Source organism: Mya arenaria, chromosome 2 (assembly GCF_026914265.1).
Source record: "Mya arenaria isolate MELC-2E11 chromosome 2, ASM2691426v1".
In the NCBI taxonomy this organism is placed as follows: Eukaryota; Metazoa; Mollusca; class Bivalvia; order Myida; family Myidae; genus Mya; species Mya arenaria.
In genome coordinates, this window is record NC_069123.1 from 4,895,238 (window position 1) to 4,914,251 (window position 19,014).

Below are 19,014 nucleotides of genomic sequence, written 5' to 3' on the forward strand. Positions count from 1 at the left end.
AACAAACATTAACGATGATATTGCCAGGTGACCTTTTCATCAACTTTTCAAAGCTACAGCATTAAGATGAATAATTATGTTTGGAAAATAAATATCAAGCTTAGATATTTGGTTTTAAGCATTGTCTAATTGTCCTCACCTAAGAGTGTTTAAATTATGCTTCTATATTCAAGATTAGGTTCCGATGATTTTCTGTGTTTATAAGAGAAAGGACTTAGTTCTATACTTGCAGCAGACCGAACAATGTCACCGTCAATCAGCACTTTCAGTGCTTTGATATTAACAGCTGGCATCATGAAACAAACTATAAAACTAGGAAAATAGTTTTTAATTTGAATTCACATTTCTTTCGCTCGACTTGTATTCATGCCCTTCTCAAGAGAAATTCGTGCCTTTAGTATGAACAGGAATGTATTTATAATAGTTTATATTGTTTTTGATGAACTTAAACACTTTAAAAACATCTTGGAGAAATATTTCTTCACAAGCCGGTGTACGACAGTCTACGTCATCGGCGATTAAAACTGGGGTTATTCAAAAAAATTAAGTAATAATTCACCTTCTACAATAAACAATAAGGCAAACAGAAAATGTGGTGACTTTAGTGTATGGTCGTATTTTGTTTCACTCGTGATAATTTTCTATGACACTTGAAATTAAATAGGAACTTAAACTGAAAATAACAATTATTTCTATATCTTTCTAGCATAATTATGTGCCTTTCTAAGATTTTTTGCGTAACATTTTGAAGTAAACACGAACAGCTTATGAACCTGTTACCGATTTTATGAAAACAACATGTCTTACTGAACATATTCAATTACGAAATTAAAAAGCAAACGTTAGGTGTTAACAAATACAATTTAAACAATGTATCTAATAGGAATAAAGCATTGTTAAAATCGAAGAAAATTATGCAAGCTATTGCATACGATAGTGAAAGAAATAGAAGAAACCAGTGACGTCAACATTTCTATGCTGTCTTTCTCGGAGACCAATGTGGTTGTTTTTACTGGCAATATATTCCATGAGGATATATGTTTAAATTGATTGTGTATGCCATTTTGCTCTTTTACCGGTGGATATTTATGTTACGCGTCATCTTCAACTGCTTATTTATTTCATATTATATTTAAAATGATGTACTGTTAAAAACCATTGGAAGCGCACAAACGCTAGGTTCCATAAACTGATATTGGTCATGCAGTGTAGCGAGAAAACTGTATTAACTGTGTGAACAGATTCTCGGGTTTGCCTGACCTTTTGATGTTACGTATTTGTCTCAATGGTTCGATGTTTTCACTTCATATAATAACATGTATGACAAAGGATTTTGGAATTCACGATATCATTTTGTTTAAATAAGAACACTATCAACAATTCCCGCAAAAATTAAGTTGACCAATTCAATATTTTGAGGATTTATTAAATCGGAATTGTAAAGGAATTTCTGCTTAATCTGTGACCGATATTGATAAGAAAAGTTCACATCCGATATATGTAGAAGATTGAAATCTGTGATATTCCTATGAATGACAGCATCATTGTTCAATCTAGGCAACTGTAGTTTTGACAGCGGGTGTTTCGTCTTCCGTATGTGGGTGGGGGTAACAACGTGGATTGGGCGAGTACATCATTGAACCGACTGGGTTACCTTCGAATGACTCGTCGTCATTACACTAAAATACAATTGCATTTTTTTTGTAAAACGATGAATACATAACTCCTTTTCGATATACAAACATACAGCAATGATGATCAGCATATGCCGTTGAGCTTGTGTTTTCTACTAAATGAACAATAATGACAAGTTATGATATGTTTCGGATCAACAATAATATTAACGTTTAAAATAAATGTGCGGCTACGAAGCAAAATATCTGTATTATAGCTGAGTATCTCTTAAAACGAAAGGATTCTGACGTTAATTGGGGCCTGCTTTTAAACGCGCCTTAGAGGGTTTTCATGAGCGGGCACAACCACAATCTAACATAATAAGACAAAAAAAAACAAATAGAAGGTCTAACTTACAATATTAACTTATATTCATAGTTTCATATAATAAAACACACACAATTTTATAGGGTATAGCAAAACTTTGGGCAGATGACAGTCTTTAAAATGAAATGGTTTTTTTTTATTTCACGATGTGTCAAAGTGCTCCTTTGCGAAAGTGTCGAATGATATAAACATCACATAGAAATTATTCTTCCGATCAATATTTTCGAATGACATGTTTAATACATCTTCACAATGGTTTAGAATGACATGTTGTATATGTTATATTGTTTACGTTAATAAGTAGAAAGAATTTGCGTCTGTCGTCAAACTTTAAGAACAACTCTCGTATAGGCGAAAACAGCTTGGTTTTTTAATTGTTTATTCATGAAACAAACGTGTCATGTCACGTGTTACATACAAAACGGGCGGCTAACTCGAAAATCATCATGAACATGGTCACTAGTTAAGTATTGATATTTATATCTGACGCTTTATCACAGTAAGATATCGTACCATGATGGACCTGCCGTCAGCATCTGGTTTAGCCCCACACTCGCATTGCCGACCGTATACCTTCGTCTTCACGCCGGCGGCAATGAAAATGTCATACACGTGGCAACCTGGTAGAGTAAAGGCGGTTAACACACATTGTCATACACGTGATAACCTGGTGGAGTAAAGGCGGTTAACACACATTGTCATACACGTGACAACCTGGTAGAGTAAAGGCGGTTAACACACATTGTCATACACGTGACAACCTGGTAGAGTAAAGGCGGTTGATATACATTGCCATACACGTGACAACCTGGTAGAGTAAAGGCGGTTAACACACAATGTCATTCACGTGACAACCTGGTAGAGTAAAGGAGGTTAATATACATTGCCATACACGTGACAACCTGGTAGAGTAAAGGCGGTTAACACACATTTTCATACACGTGACAACCTGGTAGAGTAAAGGCGGTTAATATACATTGTCATTCACGTGATAACCTGGTAGAGTAAAGGCGGTTAACACACATTGCCATTCACGTGACAACCTGGTAGAGTAAAGGCGGTTAACACACATTGTCATACACGTGACAACCTGGTAGAGTAAAGGCGGTTAATATACATTTTCCTACACGTGACAACCTGGTAGAGTAAAGACGGTGAACACACATTGTCATTCACGTGACAACCTGGTAGAGTAAAGGCGGTTAATATACATTGTCATTCACGTGACAACCTGGTAGAGTAAAGGCGGTTAACACACATTGTCATTCACGTGACAACCTGGTAGAGTAAAGGCGGTTAATATACATTGTCATTCACGTGACAACCTGGTAGAGTAAAGGCGGTTAACACACATTGCCATTCACGTGACAACCTGGTAGAGTAAACTCGGTTAATATACATTGTCCTACACGTGACAACCTGGTAGAGTAAAGACGGTGAACACACATTGTCATTCACGTGACAACCTGGTAGAGTAAAGGCGGTTAACACACATTGTCATTCACGTGACAACCTGGTAGAGTAAAGGCGGTTAATATACATTGTCATACACGTGACAACCTGGTAGTGTAAAGGCGGTTAACACACATTGTCATTCACGTGACAACCTGGTAGAGTAAAGGCGGTTAACACACATTGTCATACACCTGACAACCTGGTAGAGTAAAGGCGGTTAATATACATTGTCCTACACGTGACAACCTGGTAGAGTAAAGACGGTGAACACACATTGTCATACACGTGACAACCTGGTAGAGTAAAGGCGGTTGATATACATTGTCCTACACGTGACAACCTGGTAGAGTAAAGACGGTGAACACACATTGTCATTCACGTGACAACCTGGTAGAGTAAAGACGGTTAATATACATTGCCATACACGTGACAACCTGGTAGAGTAAAGGCGGTTAATACACATTGTCATACACGTGACAACCTGGTAGAGTAAAGGCGGTTAATACATATTGTCATACACGTGACAACCTGGTAGAGTAAAGGCGGTTAATATACATTGACATACACATGACAATCTGACAGATTATGTGAATAATCAATATCATACTCATGAAAAGGTTGAAAACAGTAAATAAACACACCATACACATGTCAACCATGCAAAACAATGCATTTATATTCAGATAAAAAGAGAGGCAGCAATTCATTTGCTTATATTACAACACAAATACGGTGATCTGAGTAAACTGGCGAACATATTTTAAAACCAGGTCATATAGGTTTTATCTTTTAACAAATACGAAACTAATAGCAAAAGAACACAGAATGGACGTATCTTAAATTACAGCGCATTTTTATAGATCTTAAGATAAGTAAATTATACGACATCATCCGAAATTTTCAATTGTCATATATATGGGCAGAAAAAAAGTTGGTTTTCTATGTATTAATTTGGTGTAAACATTAACAATCCAATAAGAATTAAAACGCGGTAAAATGTATGCGTGTTAACAGTGTGTGTCTTTGATTTAAGTCTTCATTTTTAAGCTAAATGTTGCCTTCCGACGTAGCATTTATGGCGCAATTTATCACGTGGTATACGCACATTGTTTAAACGTTCTGAACATGGTTTGGTGTTGCTTACTTCATCGACAAATGATAACATTGTATTTTTTACCTTCTACACAATGGCCGTCATGGCAAACATCACCACAATCGCAGTCTCTATAACAGGATTAAAATTGCTGATTATCTTTGGAATTTATAATAATAATAATAATAATAATAATAATAATAATAATAATAATAATAATAATAATAATAATAACAATAATAATAATAAACTTTATTTACCGAAAGTAACACATTTAGACATATGAAAACATATATCCTAATTTTCAATATGGCCTATAGATATAAGTATAGAAACAAAGAAAAAGCATTATTCTTGAAAATAAGTCTCCTGTCAATGTTAAAACTAGAAACATACATTTACATATGAGACTATTTAACATTCTGTTGATAAATGCATTATACTTCAACATTCACTGACAGACACTGAAAGGATATGACTATACATTAAACACATAATTATGTTAAAAAAATGTAAATTAACTTATCATTCTCACAATGTGTTTTCATTTCCCTTTAAATGGTACAAACTTATAGGGCAGCATGTTTCTTGAATAAGTTCTATATCTAAAATGGCCACGCTTACAAAGGTAAAAAAACATAAAAAGGCAAATTATATTCGTTTACATGAATGGAATCATGAACTGGACATTTTTTCTTAAGCAATAAAATATATTTAAAATAATTGGACATGTACCATTATGTGATTCAGTTATACAGCTAAATGCTAAAAATGATAAGCGGAAAATGCTCATCTTTCTAATTGTTCGATAATTTGATGAGAATAGTAGCATACTAGTGCAAGCATTGCTTTTTTTTAATATTATTAGATATATTATTATATAACACTGTTAGTATAATACTATTCTATCCGACTTGGAGAAAATAGAAGAATATGAGAGTTTTCCGTTTGACAAATTTTGAATGGTTCTATTATAATTATAAACACGCACCCAAGTTCGGAACAATCCTCGTCGGCAATCACTACACCGACGACGACCAACAAGAGGAGACATGATACACGAACCATCATATAAACAAGTGTCTGAAAGAAAATTATATAAATTAAGATATCATAGATCGCGCACATATGCAATTGAAGGTTACGTATTAAAAGCCTTTGAAGAAAATGAGCAGAATACATACATTATTTAAACCAATTAATAAACCTATCAACTTAATGATAATATAACATCAGAGTTTTGTTCGTTAAATTTACGTAAATTAAATAGTATTAAGTTATTGAGCTCGTCTAAAATTTAACCTTCGTCCGTACATTAATTACATTTCTGTTGACGAGAGAAATAAGTTTACCTTTGCCTGACGATACAATCCAATGTTCTCCAATTTAGAAACAAAATAAGCAGCGTACGTTGATGAGCACAGCTTTTTATATGCATATGGGCTTTAGTCAGTTACTAGCTTCGAAGTGCCACATTAAACATACTGAGTTCATGAAAATCGCCGGAAGACGAAACGGGAATTGTCAAAGCACCATATGGTCACTTTTATGGCCAGAGTGGACGCAGGTTTTAACTGTGACGGCGCGCCATTTGGTCAAAAATTAATAACCTGTCATTAGTACATACATAATAGTTAGGATATTTTAAAGGTAAATAGGTAGGCAATGGTTATTACGAAATGGCAACACCTTGATTGGACATTTAAGATTGAATTAATCTGATGGCTAGTCCCCAACATAGCCAAATGGCATTTTATTTACTAACTTAATTCCATTCCGTTTTATCCATCACTAAGTGCACACATCTGGTATGTAATTACTATGCCAAACATATATCTTAAATATAGGTATACTAAAATAAGCATTTTTAAAATTAACATTGCATAATTTTAATAATAAACATACATGTATTTCAATTTCCAGCTTATAAACTAAATAATTACTTTAAGAATCAGTTAGTCCGTGTCCATTGTTTGAATAAGACCTGACCGTACCACATATCTGTTCGGTTCTACAGACTTTTGAAAGTTAAAGTTGGGAAGGTAACTCACCGATGGTAAGCAAAGTGCCAACTATTCCCATAGTGTATCATATTGCAATAAATGTGTTTACTCTCCTAATATCCCCATTGTAAACCATAGAAAATGTCGTCCCGTTTTATAGCATTTTACATTGAAAGAATAACTGCTCTTGTATATCTTAGAACATATTTTTTATATTATGAAATAGTTTAATATGAGAGGATAGAATACAGATTTGGACTTTTCAGCTGTGTAACATGAAGTAATACAGTACAGAAAAATCATAATAATGTCGAGGTATAAGCATTTTTTTGTTCGGTATCACTGTTTACATCATGCCACACAACTTATTTCAATTGTTTTATTGTACAAATGATAAATAACTTTACATAATAATAACGACATTTTTACATAGATATTTAATTTTGTATGTTATAATCGTATATTATTTACTATCTAATAACAAACTGTAAAACCAATATCCAGTTTTCAACAATCACATCAGGTCATATTCAACTGTCAATGACTAGCATCATACATATAGTCATTTTCTGAATAGATCATTATCATTTTTATGCACAATACGTATACATTTTAAAAATAAATTGTTCTGTAAACCGTGCGATAAATATGTTGGTGTTTGCATTTTTTGGGGGCCAAGGGAATCGAGGATTTTTCAAATGTTTTGTTCATTAATTTAACAAAGATCGATTCTGACGAATCAACCAGAAATAGTTCCTTAGAGATAGCTGAGTAGTTTTTTTTGTATTGGCCAATGAAAATCGATGATATTTAAAAACAAATTATTCATACATTTTAAGAATCGATCAACAAACATAAAAAACAGCGGGCTTTCTCGAGGTATTGTTTGTATTATTCAAACCTCTTGTTCCTCTTGTATATTTGTACATTACAGGATAATACGAGTGAAATGTTCGTCTTGTATATTTGTATATAACTGGACAATACGAGATGAACGTTCCTCTTGTATATTTGAATATCATAGGACAATGCGAGTGGAATGTTCCTCTTGCATATTTGTATGTAACAGGACATTCTTGTATATTTGAATATCAAAGGGCAATACGAGTGGAATGTTCCTCTTGTATATTTGTATGTAACAGGACATTCTTGTATATTTGAATATAATAGGACAATGCGAGTGGAATGTTCCTCTTGTATATTTGTATATCACAGGACGATACAAGTGAAATATTCCCCTTGTATATCATAGGACAATGCAAGTGAAATGTTCCTCTTGTATATGTGTATATCACAGGACGATACGAATGGAATGTTCGTCTTGTATATCACAGGACGATACGAGTGAAATGTTCCTCTTGTATATGTGTATATCACAGGACGATACGAGTGGAATGTTCGTCTTGTATATCACAGGACAATACGAATGAAATGTTCCTCTTGTATATCACAGGACGATACGAGTGAAATGTTCGTCTTGTATATCACAGGACAATGCAAGTGAAATGTTCCTCTTGTATATTTGTATATCACAGGACGATACGAGTGAAATGTTCGTCTTGTATATCACTGGACGATACGAGTGAAATGTTCGTCTTGTATATCACAGGACGATACGAGTGGAATGTTCGTCTTGTATATCACAGGACGATACGAGTGGATTGTTCGTCTTGTATATCACAGGACGATACGAGTGAAATGTTCGTCTTGTATATCACAGGACGATACGAGTGGAATGTTCGTCTTGTATATCACAGGACGATACGAGTGGCATGTTCGTCTTGTATATCACAGGACGATAGGAGTGGAATGTTCGTCTTGTATATCACAGGACGATACGAGTGGAATGTTTCTCTTGTATATTTGAATATCACAGGACAATAAGAGTGGAATGCTCCTCTTGTATATTTGATTATCATAGGCACGGACCTAGGTCCGTGTCATAGGACAATACGAGTGAATAATCCTCTTGTATATTTGTATATCAGATGAAAATACGAATGTTCGTCTTGTATATCACAGGACGATACGAGTGGATTGTTCGTCTTGTATATCACAGGACGATACGAGTGAAATGTTCGTCTTGTATATCACAGGACGATACGAGTGGAATGTTCGTCTTGTATATCACAGGACGATACGAGTGGCATGTTCGTCTTGTATATCACAGGACGATACGAGTGGAATGTTCGTCTTGTATATCACAGGACGATACGAGTGGAATGTTCGTCTTGCATATCACAGGACGATACGAGTGAAATGTTCGTCTTGTATATCACAGGACGATACGAGTGAAATGTTCTTCTTGTATATCACAGGACGATATGAGTGAAATGTTCGTCTTGTTTATCATAGTAAAAATGCAAGTTAAATGTTCCTCTTGTATATGTGTATATCGCAGGACAATGCGAGTGAAATGTTCTTCTTGTATATCATAGGACAATGCAAGTAAAATGTTCCTCTTGTGTATCACATGACAATAGGAGTGGAATGTTTCTCTTGTATATTTGAATATCACAGGACAATAAGAGTGGAATGCTCCTCTTGTATATTTGATTATCATAGGACAATACGAGTGAATAATCCTCTTGTATATTTGTATATCAGATGAAAATACGAATTAAATTTTCTTCTTGTATATTTATATATTACAGGAAAACACGATTTGAATGTTCCTCTTGTACATTTGTATATCATAGGACAATACGAATGGAGTTTTCCTCTTTCGTCCTCTTTTACAAACAAATAGGTGGAATGTTCCTCTTGTGCATGTGTTTATCAAATAAGAACATTAATATTGGACTAATGCATTTGCAAACCATCAGCCACTACGGCGTAACGTTCCTCTTGCACATTTGTATGATTTAGGACTACACGAGTTATATAACGAGAGCTGTCGTGAGACAGCGCGCTCGACTACGCCGCTTTGACTTAGAAGTGAATATAATAATGATGTAAAATGTGCCTGTCAAAAGCAATAAAACAATCAAATTAAAAAAAAAATGAACAAGAATCACAATGTGACAAAACCAGGTTTTTAATGATTGGCAGAAGAAATTCAGTTTCAACTGCTTTCTTCTATTTTTGTAACAATCAATGACCTTGATTCTAAGGGCCCCAAACACAATCCCATGGAAGTCCTCTATAAACTCTTCCTACATATCAAGTTTGTCACAGTATGTCAACCATAATTGAAACAGTAATTTATTTTTAGTAACAGTGACCTTGACCCAAGGGGGCCTAAAGGCAATCCATGAAAGCTCTGCATAAACTTGTCCTATATACCAAGTTAAGTCACACTATGTCAACCCTTGCTTGAGTTATTCAGTTTTAACCATATTTCTATTTATAGCAACAGTGACCTTGACCTAGAACATAACTGTCGGGGCCCAAAACACAATCTCAGGAAAGGTCTCTATAAACTCTTTCTATATACCAAGTCTGGTCACAATATGTAGACCCTTACTTAAGTTATTCAACACCAACCCTTTTTCTATTAATAGTAACCTAACCTTGATCATAGGGGCCTCGAACGCATTCTCGTTAAAGGTCTTCATAAACTCTTGATATATACCAAGTTTGGTATCTTTATTATGTCAAACCTAGCTAAAATTATTCAATACATAAGGTGACTTTGACGCTTCCCTCCCACCAGCCCGCCCGAACAAAGACGCAAGTCATTCAAATAACTTGTTTTCCCTTTATGAAAATGTGGTTAAGAATATAAAAATGTGCCTTTCCAAAAAAAAAAAAAAAAATCATTCAAGGGCCATAATTTGTATTTAGGGTTAAAATGGAGTTATGTTCCTTGTTGTAAGATGGTCGTCAATAATTCTGCGAAGTATTAAGTGTATTGAATGAAGGGTATAGAAGTTTTTTTATTAAAATCCCAACTTGCCCTATAACTTTAACCTAAGTTCCATAGTCAATCAGGGGTCAAAATTTGTATAAAAGATAATATGGAGTTATCTAACCTCATCATGTGATGGCCCTGAACAACTGTGTGAAGTATTAAGTCAATTTAATCAAGGGTATTGGACTTATAAGCGAAAATCTTCACTTGACCTAAAACTTTAACCTGCTCTAAAACTTTAACCTAAGACAATTAGGGGCCATAACTTGTATTAAGGATAATATGGAGTTATGTAACCTCATTGTGTGATGGTCCTGGACAACTGTGTGAAGTATTAAGTCAACTGAACGAAGGGTATAGAAGTTATTAATAAATATCCCAACCTGCCCTAAAACTTTAACCTAAGTTACATACTCAATCAGGGGCCATAATTTTTATAAAGGATAGTATGGAATTATCTAACCTCATTATGTGATGTCCCTGAACAACTGTGTGAAGTACTAAGTCAATTTAATGAAGGTTTTTGGACTTATAAGTGAAAATACCAACTTGCCCAAAAACTTTAACCGGACGCCGACGCTGGGGCGATTAGTATAGCCCACCTTTTTCTTCGAATAGTCGAGCTAAAAATGGAATGCTCCTCATTTCCTTTTTTATTCAAAGTATACTACGAGTGGATTACATTTCATTGTGTGCATTTGTATATCATTAACTCTAACATATACGTACTTATTATAAAACATAAACATTGAAGAAACATGGTATATTATGGATATATTTCCTCACATGCTGTTGTGAATCTACGAAAAACAAGAGCTGTCACGGAGACAGCGCGCTCGACTATTCCGTCGCTTTTCAATGTAAGGATTAAAAAGTTTTGGGGAAACATGCATGGATCACTGTTAGATTAGATTTCAATGCAATACATGATGTGCTGAGATATTAACAAAAATGTGGTTACATGCAAAATTTTAACCAGAAGTCTAATAATAAGGGCCATTATTTGCAAAATACAGTTATCTAACTTGGTTATTCAATTACGTTGGGTGGCTGAATACCATTGTATAAAATCTCAACGCAATACATCAAGTAGTTGCTGTGATATTATCCTATGTGTGATAACATGCAAGACCTTAACCAGAATTTCTAAGTCTCGTAATAAAGTGGCAAAAATTATATAATATGAAAGATAGAGTTATCTTACTTGATTAAAGAAGAAGGTTAAATGGTTTGGAGCCTGTGTGTAAAGTTTCAATGCAACACATGATGTATTCGCTGAGGTATCGACCTAAAAGTGGTTACATGCAAAACCTTACCCAGAATTTCTATGTCAAAAAAGGGGCCATTATTTGAATTTACTGCAAACAAGAGTTATCTAACTTGGTTAATTAAGTAGGTTGGATGGTTGAGTACCATTGTATCAAGTCTCAATGCAATACCTCAAGTAGTTGCTGAGATATTAACCTATGTGTGCTTACACGCAAAACCTTAACCAGAATTTCAAAGCGAAAAGTAAAGGTCTATTTTTTGCATTAAATGCAAACTAGAGTTATCTAACTTGGTTAATTAAGTAGGTTGGATGGTTGAGTACCATTGTATTAAGTCTCAATGCAATACCTCAAGTAGTTGCTGAGATATTAACCTATGTGTGCTTACACGCAAAACCTTAACCAGAATTTCAAAGCGAATAATAAAGGTCTATTTTTGCATTAAATGCAAACTAGAGTTATCTTACTTGGTTAATTAAGTAGGTTGGATGGTTGAGTACCATTGTATAAAGTCTCAATGCAATACCTCAAGTAGTTGCTGAGATATTAAGCTATGTGTGCTTGCATGCAAAACCTTAACCAAGGTGTGACGCCAACGCCGACGCCGTTGCTGACGCTTGGGTGAGTAGTATAGCTCTCCATATTCTTCGAATAGTCGAGCTAAAAATAGTATGACTTGATTAGGTACAGAATTTGTCAGGCAATAATGAGTATATCTGAAGACCATACGAGTAAATTTTCCTCTTTGAATGATTCTGTTGCACCAATTGTAAGTCAAAGGAAAATTGTAAATCAAAGGAAAATAAAGTTGAAAGTTCCTCGTATACATTAGTACTTCATAGGACAATAAGAATGGAATGTTCTTAGAGAATATTTGTATATCGAAGGACATTTTTTGAGAAACAAGGGTAACTTTATCCGTATCAAAAGGTAATTTCTGTACGTATTTCACATGTTTTTTTAAGAAACAAAGAATTGTTTAAGAAACGAAATTTTAGTCCTGAGCATTTGAGAAATAAGGCTTTCCTTACATAATATTAACACTATTTGAATATGAATTAACCTTGTATATAGCCAACTATCTCGAAGAAAGAGTTTATCATTGTATACCAATAATTTAATTTTAAAAAAACAACAAAAGAAGATCTTTATTAGACTTTTTTGTTTCTTCCGTCTTTAAGATACATTTTAAGATACATTTTGTTTTAAGATACATTTTGTTTCTTCCATCTTTAAGATACATTTTAAGATACATTTTGTTTTAAGATACATTTTGTTTCTTCCGTTTTTAAAACATTCATTTTAACCTCAAGATCAGCTTCGAGTCAAGCATTAATTTAATTTAAGAATGTAAGTATGAATAAAACAAGGGCAAAGTTAAGTTAAAGCATATTTCTTGTTTGTTTCAATATTTATTCTATAACATTACTATTTCATTGACAAAATAATAAATACATAAATGATTCAGATTTCAAAATATTCATATCATAAAAACAATCCATGTTATTGTAAATGTATAAACATTTTGTGTAAGTTTGTATTTGTTCATAAGTTTGTTGTTGGTTAAAACAACTACTTATCAAATAAATTCTGACCAAAATCAAAATGTTAGTGGAGGTTCCCTGGGAAGCGGCTTCCGCATATACTGCCTGGTATTATTTACCTCCCTATATTAATATCGTTCAACTGTTATTGTTTATCGCATGACCTTATTATAAAATATTATGTATTTGTGAGACCTAAAATCATGGTGATGATGCCAGTATATTTGTGTACCACATGACTAAGAAACATTTTTTCATTGGTTCACCTGATCAAATTTAGCTCTATCTGCGTATCCTTTTGCTTGACACATGCAGTTGTGGCTTTTTAAAAAACACAAATTCATATAAATGGATTTATAAAAGAAATTACAATAATAACTATTTATGCATCTTGCATCTTGTACAATATGTAAATGCAACAGAAATGTACCCTATACAATACAGATCAGTTTTCTTGGGACGGAATAGTATATACAAAGCAAAAAATGTTAAGCAAATAACGTTATGTGTATCACAGACAATTATAAATTAAAAATCTGCATAAAATATATGATAATTATCAAAAACAATAAACATATTAATCCTACTTTCAAAGTGATGACTAGGCTAAGTAGCAAAAAAAATCTTAAAAAGTCTACTGTACGTTTCAAACACCATGATTTTAAAATACAAAATAAAATGCTTTTATCAAATTCTACTTATGAAATATGAGTTTGTATAGCCATATCAAACATAACAATTCATTTATAGTCAGGACTATCAGAAGATATAACTGGTATCAATGAATATTGTTAATTACTTTCAATTTGCAAGGTACCTATTTATAAAATCAAAACCAAAAATAACAATCACAAATCCCACAATTTTTTTTATTTCCTATAAAGAATAATAGCGAAATATTGATATGCGTTACTTCCAACAAATACGAAATGTTGCTAAAAAATCATATTGCTTGGTATTTTAGCCAAATCAAAACCCTTGCAAAATTGAAAGAAACAACAGTAATATACAATCTTGAAGATTTCTTTTTCTTCATTCAGCTTTCTATCTGCTTCCATCTTTAATTCGAATAACCAAGCAGATTTTACTTTCTTTCCTTCAATAACATCTTCTTATCTCTTTTTTATCTTGAAATGGAAGTCTGTCAGAAGTCCACAAATGTCTCTGTACCTACAAGAAGACTCCTGTGCCCTCTAAAATGGGGAAAATGTTTGCAAAGTGTTCCCCTTGCAAGGAAATTGTTAAGATTTACAGCCTTATGAATGAAATTATTTAAAAAAAAAAAAAACTTTATTAAATTTACAAATCATTCTGAGGAGTCAACATTTAAAATAATACAGAAAATATTTTACTTAAATACTCATTTTTTATTATATGTTTTTCTATGGTGAACTTCACCCACAAAAGGGGAAATATTTTGTTTGATTAGTGAAAAGGAGCCTTATTATCCGCATAGGAAATCAAGGACTGAGAACTCTGTCAATGCAAGCTTGTCTTCATCACAAGAATGTAAAGTTATGGACTACCAACTAGTTTGGAGCTGTACCTCTTGGTTTGCCAACAACGGAAATTGGCTTGCCTGAAAAAATAAAGATAGATCACTATATTTTTAAGTTAAAAGATAAACAAATATTTTTGTTAGAGAAAAATTTCATGCTCTTATAAAGAAACACATGGTACATGTATGCATGTTTTCTTTTAAATTATTTAATTGTTAGATTGTATGACCTGAAACTGTTGAAACAAATGATCATTCTTACTGGTAATTGTTCGGCACATGCTTTATAAAGGTTATCTTTAAACCCATCTCATAGAGTATGGTAGAATTAACATTTTGTTTGACTAGAAACATTTCGGTCTTATTTCCCAATAATAGAGACGGAACTGACAAATATTTTTTGAATTTCCCATAATTCAAATTGTGGCTACATTACACTATTTGTATGGATGACCCCACCAGTACTCACTCTGTGTAGTTTCAGATTCTTCTGTATGTGTTGTTTGTTTTGATTTATACAGAGCCCTGAAACATTGAATAAAACAAATATTGTCAGTCATAAAACACTGGCTAAACATCCCAGGCCTAGGCTCAGTTTCTTTAAAGATCTAAGGCATCAGTTGAAATAATCTTAGTGTCATTTTTTCTTTGTTTTGCTATACATCAATGGGAATTTAACTTAAGCAATTATTAAAGTTGAAAACAAAGTTGAAAAAATGAAAAAGAATAAAATCAGTTGCCATCAGATTATGTGGCATTCCTACAGTTTCAAGTTACCACTAAGTTCCATTAATTAAACTGGTCCCAGAGTAATGGTATTCATTCACATCTTTATGAATGACTTTTAACAGAATGTTTTCAACAATATTCTTCTTCACATGTTTTGGTAAGTCAAAACTGCTAAACTCCTTCAAAATGGTTTCGCATACTAAACCAACTTGTTTCAATTCAGAGTTTGCATTTTAAATCCTCATTTATAGTTATCAGTAAATAAATATCGAATCAATCCCATGTCAGAGCAATTCCTGAGCCATGTTCATGTGCTGAAGTAAATGTACAGTTAATAGATTAATCATACCGGTATTGTCTGGCCTGTTGCAAATATTTCCTGGCCAGTGTGACTTCTTGCCCCATTCTGCGTAGGTCATCACCCTCTAGGTCGGGAAGATGTGGATACTGAAAACAAGGGACATAACTATGTAGAAAGAGACATTTGGTGACAAAACCCTGGACTCAATTAAGTGTGCCTTGCTATATATGTGCAGAGTGTATATTGTCTCTTTCTACATGTATACCAAGTTTGATCGTTGATTGAATAATGGCCAAGGTCAAAGATTTTGTACTATAACAATGCCAATGATGACAACAATGACATCAAGGCTGTCAAAATAAATGGACATTTTACTTGAAAAACCAGAAAACTAAATAAATGTGCATTGTATTTGTGTATAATTTCAGGTATCGGAGTATGGAAGGTGTGGGTACTGAAATAGGGGACATAACTCTGGGTTGTGTTTTATGCATATTCTGCCTGTTTTTTTTAGCTAATTAACAGTGGATTCCTGTCTCAAGGTAAATTGATCAATTCACTCTGTTACACGATAGCGAACATATTTAGATACAGCTGTTAATTCAAATTTATGTATATAATGGTTGTTATTCCAATACTGTGCATGCCTATTCTAATTATGAATATTTTTCATTTATAAAAACAACGGAGATGTTACATGATAGCTTTATCATCTAAGAGTTATCTGCCCTAGTGAGTTAAATACCTAGGCACAGCCACATGCTTATCAGTTCTAGTTTAGATATCGTACAATACATGTCGCAATAAATAGTTAGAGCACATTAAGTGTCGTTCTTATATTTATATGAATTCCTCCATAACATAACACACTCTAGGTCAGGATGGTGTAAATATAACAAAATGGGTTATAAAACTATTGTCGAATAATATTAAAGGGTACCTAACTTTGTTTATACTTTATAGTGGAATGTATTATTGGTATATAGTTAAGGAGAATGTTTTGCCAGTATGATTTCCATACAAACCAGGACACAGAACTGTGTTTTAACAATTGTCAAGGCATTGCATTTGTGTATTTCCAAGTCAGAAGTTAGTTATGGCTAGATTTATCATCTTCCCCACTCTCAGCAGACATAACACTGGTTTGAAATGTTGCACAGTGCATTGTGATAAAGAGTATTGGTATGAAAGCATTGTTTGTGCAGGTAACAGTGGATTTTTCTGTGAATATAAAAGGAGCGGTATCCAGTAAGAATAATGGAATACATGTGTGTGCTGTTGTTTGTAATTCATTTTGTTCAATGGGCTGATCAATTTTCGAAATTTAAGATATTTTATTACACTGATAATTTGCTATAAAAAACACATAAATTATTAAAAAAATATGCTAAAATTTAGTTGCTTTAAAGGGACTAGACACCAGATGGTCCTAAAATCTATAAATACAGTCTAGCAAGCCTCGAATTGTTAACACTAGCTAGTAAGAGGCCGATAATATATCACTTTACGATAATATATCACTTTACGATAATATATCACTTTACATGATTGAAAGAATATTCTGAGTGTACATGTTTAAAAATAGCGCATAATGGTTTTAGAGTCTATAGTGTGTATATTTAGTATGTGGAATTCATGTGATTAGTACAGATACATATACCAACGTTATTTTAAAATTTACTTGGTAGACAAACCCAGTAAAATTCAAATTGGAAAAATACACATAAACTTCGGTCAGTAAGATTCAATGCATTGTACACATCAAAATCAATTTTATGTAAGGTTTTGAAATTTTCTTTTTGTCTTGCATTTGTATCATCTGGTGTCTGGTCCCTTTAAAGCTAGTTCTCACCTCTGAATCATCAAACCCTTCTGTAAGGAGTTTATGTGTGAAAAGCTGAGCATCAAAGTCACTGTGACAGCGGTGGTAACGTCCAGACGTCTCAGCAGCCAACAGTTTCAAGAAATTGTTTGCAGTACTGTAAAGAGATAAATTTTGAATTCAAATTAATTCAGTAAAAATATATAAAATAATTTAAAAGAAATATTTTATCCATTTTTTAACTGGAACATTCTTAAAATGCTCCAAATCTATTAATACTCAACTAAAAGTTAGTTACCTTTAGCATTTATACACTGTGCTGTGGAAATTTTATAAATGTTTGTCTGGTTTTTACCATAAGTACTTATGACAGCCAGAACCAGAATTTAGGCCAAAGAAAATAATGGTTTGGTAAGAGATATATATTTTTCAACAACAGGTAGGCAACGTAGCTTTTTTATTATTAGGCTTTATATAAAAAATTTATACATAATAGTCATCACTACCAACGGACTATAAAAACGGTAGGGTCAGCACCTATTTCGTACGTAGGGTCTGGTTACCCAAACCAAATGCATTTCGGTAACCAGACCCTACGTACGAAATAGGCATTTGGTTGTCCGGTTAGCGCAGTGGTTAGCGCACTCGTTTCTCACCAAGGCGATCCGGGTTCGATTCCCGGCCTGGGCGCATGTGAGTTTGGTTAGTGGTCACCAAGCCGGACAAGTGGGTTTTCTCCGGGTTCTCCGGTTTCCCCCACAACACAAGACCACACTCTCGCGCAACATCGTGCCAACGAGAGTGATTAATATAAGTTGTTATAGCTTGTTTCACAATCGTTGTAAAATTAAATAAAGTTTAAACTTATTGTAAATGCATTTCTTTTTTTTTATAATTATTCTGTTTAAATAAGTATCATTGCCTATTCTTGTTTAATGTTTATTTAAATACATTAACAATTGAATTGATTTAATTTGATCAAATTTAAAGATATGGATCATTAACTTTAAATCTGTGAGCAAGTCCCTTTAATAACCCTACCTGTCATTGCAGTTAAACGAAATGGTGTTGATGGGAATGAGATTTTTGGTGTCTTCCGCAACTTCTCGAAGTACAAGCGATGTACTGGTGTCTGGTTTCCCGTCCGTCAACAAATACACTGAGTCTATCTCTTGGTCATCAAATGCAAGCTGTGAACCAAAGAGTAAAAAACAGTCATATAATAAGTTGGACATATTCATTGTTTTCACGCAGGTCATTTTTTTTGGTTAAACGTTTCCACTGTACACATTTAAGTAAAAATTTCAATCAAGCAATACCTTTGAAAGACATATATATTTTTCTCATTTAACAGACATCTTGGAAAATAATATTCACAATCATTGTAAAATCAAATAAGTTTAAACTAAACATCTAACTGCAAAAATGTTCCATACAAATATATTCC

The 19,014-nt window shown here is 33.4% G+C and overlaps 2 protein-coding genes across 3 annotated transcripts in view; both read right to left on the bottom strand.

The window, feature by feature from the left end:
* Window positions 1–1,458: 1,458 nt before the first annotated feature.
* On the bottom strand, window positions 1,459–5,684 carry LOC128221983 (uncharacterized). Its single transcript, XM_052930715.1, has 4 exons — window positions 5,541–5,684; window positions 4,634–4,680; window positions 2,515–2,621; window positions 1,459–1,679 (listed from the first exon to the last, which is right to left on the bottom strand). Exons 1-4 carry the CDS (start codon window positions 5,675–5,677, stop codon window positions 1,554–1,556), a joined length of 417 nt encoding a protein of 138 aa, XP_052786675.1. The 5' UTR covers window positions 5,678–5,684; the 3' UTR covers window positions 1,459–1,553.
* A 5,434-nt stretch (window positions 5,685–11,118) lies between these two features.
* Window positions 11,119–19,014, bottom strand: part of LOC128208967 (von Willebrand factor A domain-containing protein 3A-like) — a 60,224-nt gene continuing 52,328 nt past the window's right edge. Inside the window, exons 28-32 of one of the 2 annotated variants that reach the window (XM_052912739.1) lie at window positions 18,609–18,757; window positions 17,598–17,724; window positions 15,794–15,891; window positions 15,185–15,240; window positions 11,119–14,796 (exon numbers count right to left, since the gene is read on the bottom strand). In XM_052912739.1, the coding sequence (XP_052768699.1) occupies window positions 14,747–14,796; window positions 15,185–15,240; window positions 15,794–15,891; window positions 17,598–17,724; window positions 18,609–18,757 (480 nt within the window). In that variant the 3' untranslated portion in view covers window positions 11,119–14,746. The remainder of the gene's footprint in view (window positions 14,797–15,184; window positions 15,241–15,793; window positions 15,892–17,597; window positions 17,725–18,608; window positions 18,758–19,014) is intronic. The other variant, XM_052912748.1, reaches the window with a different exon arrangement.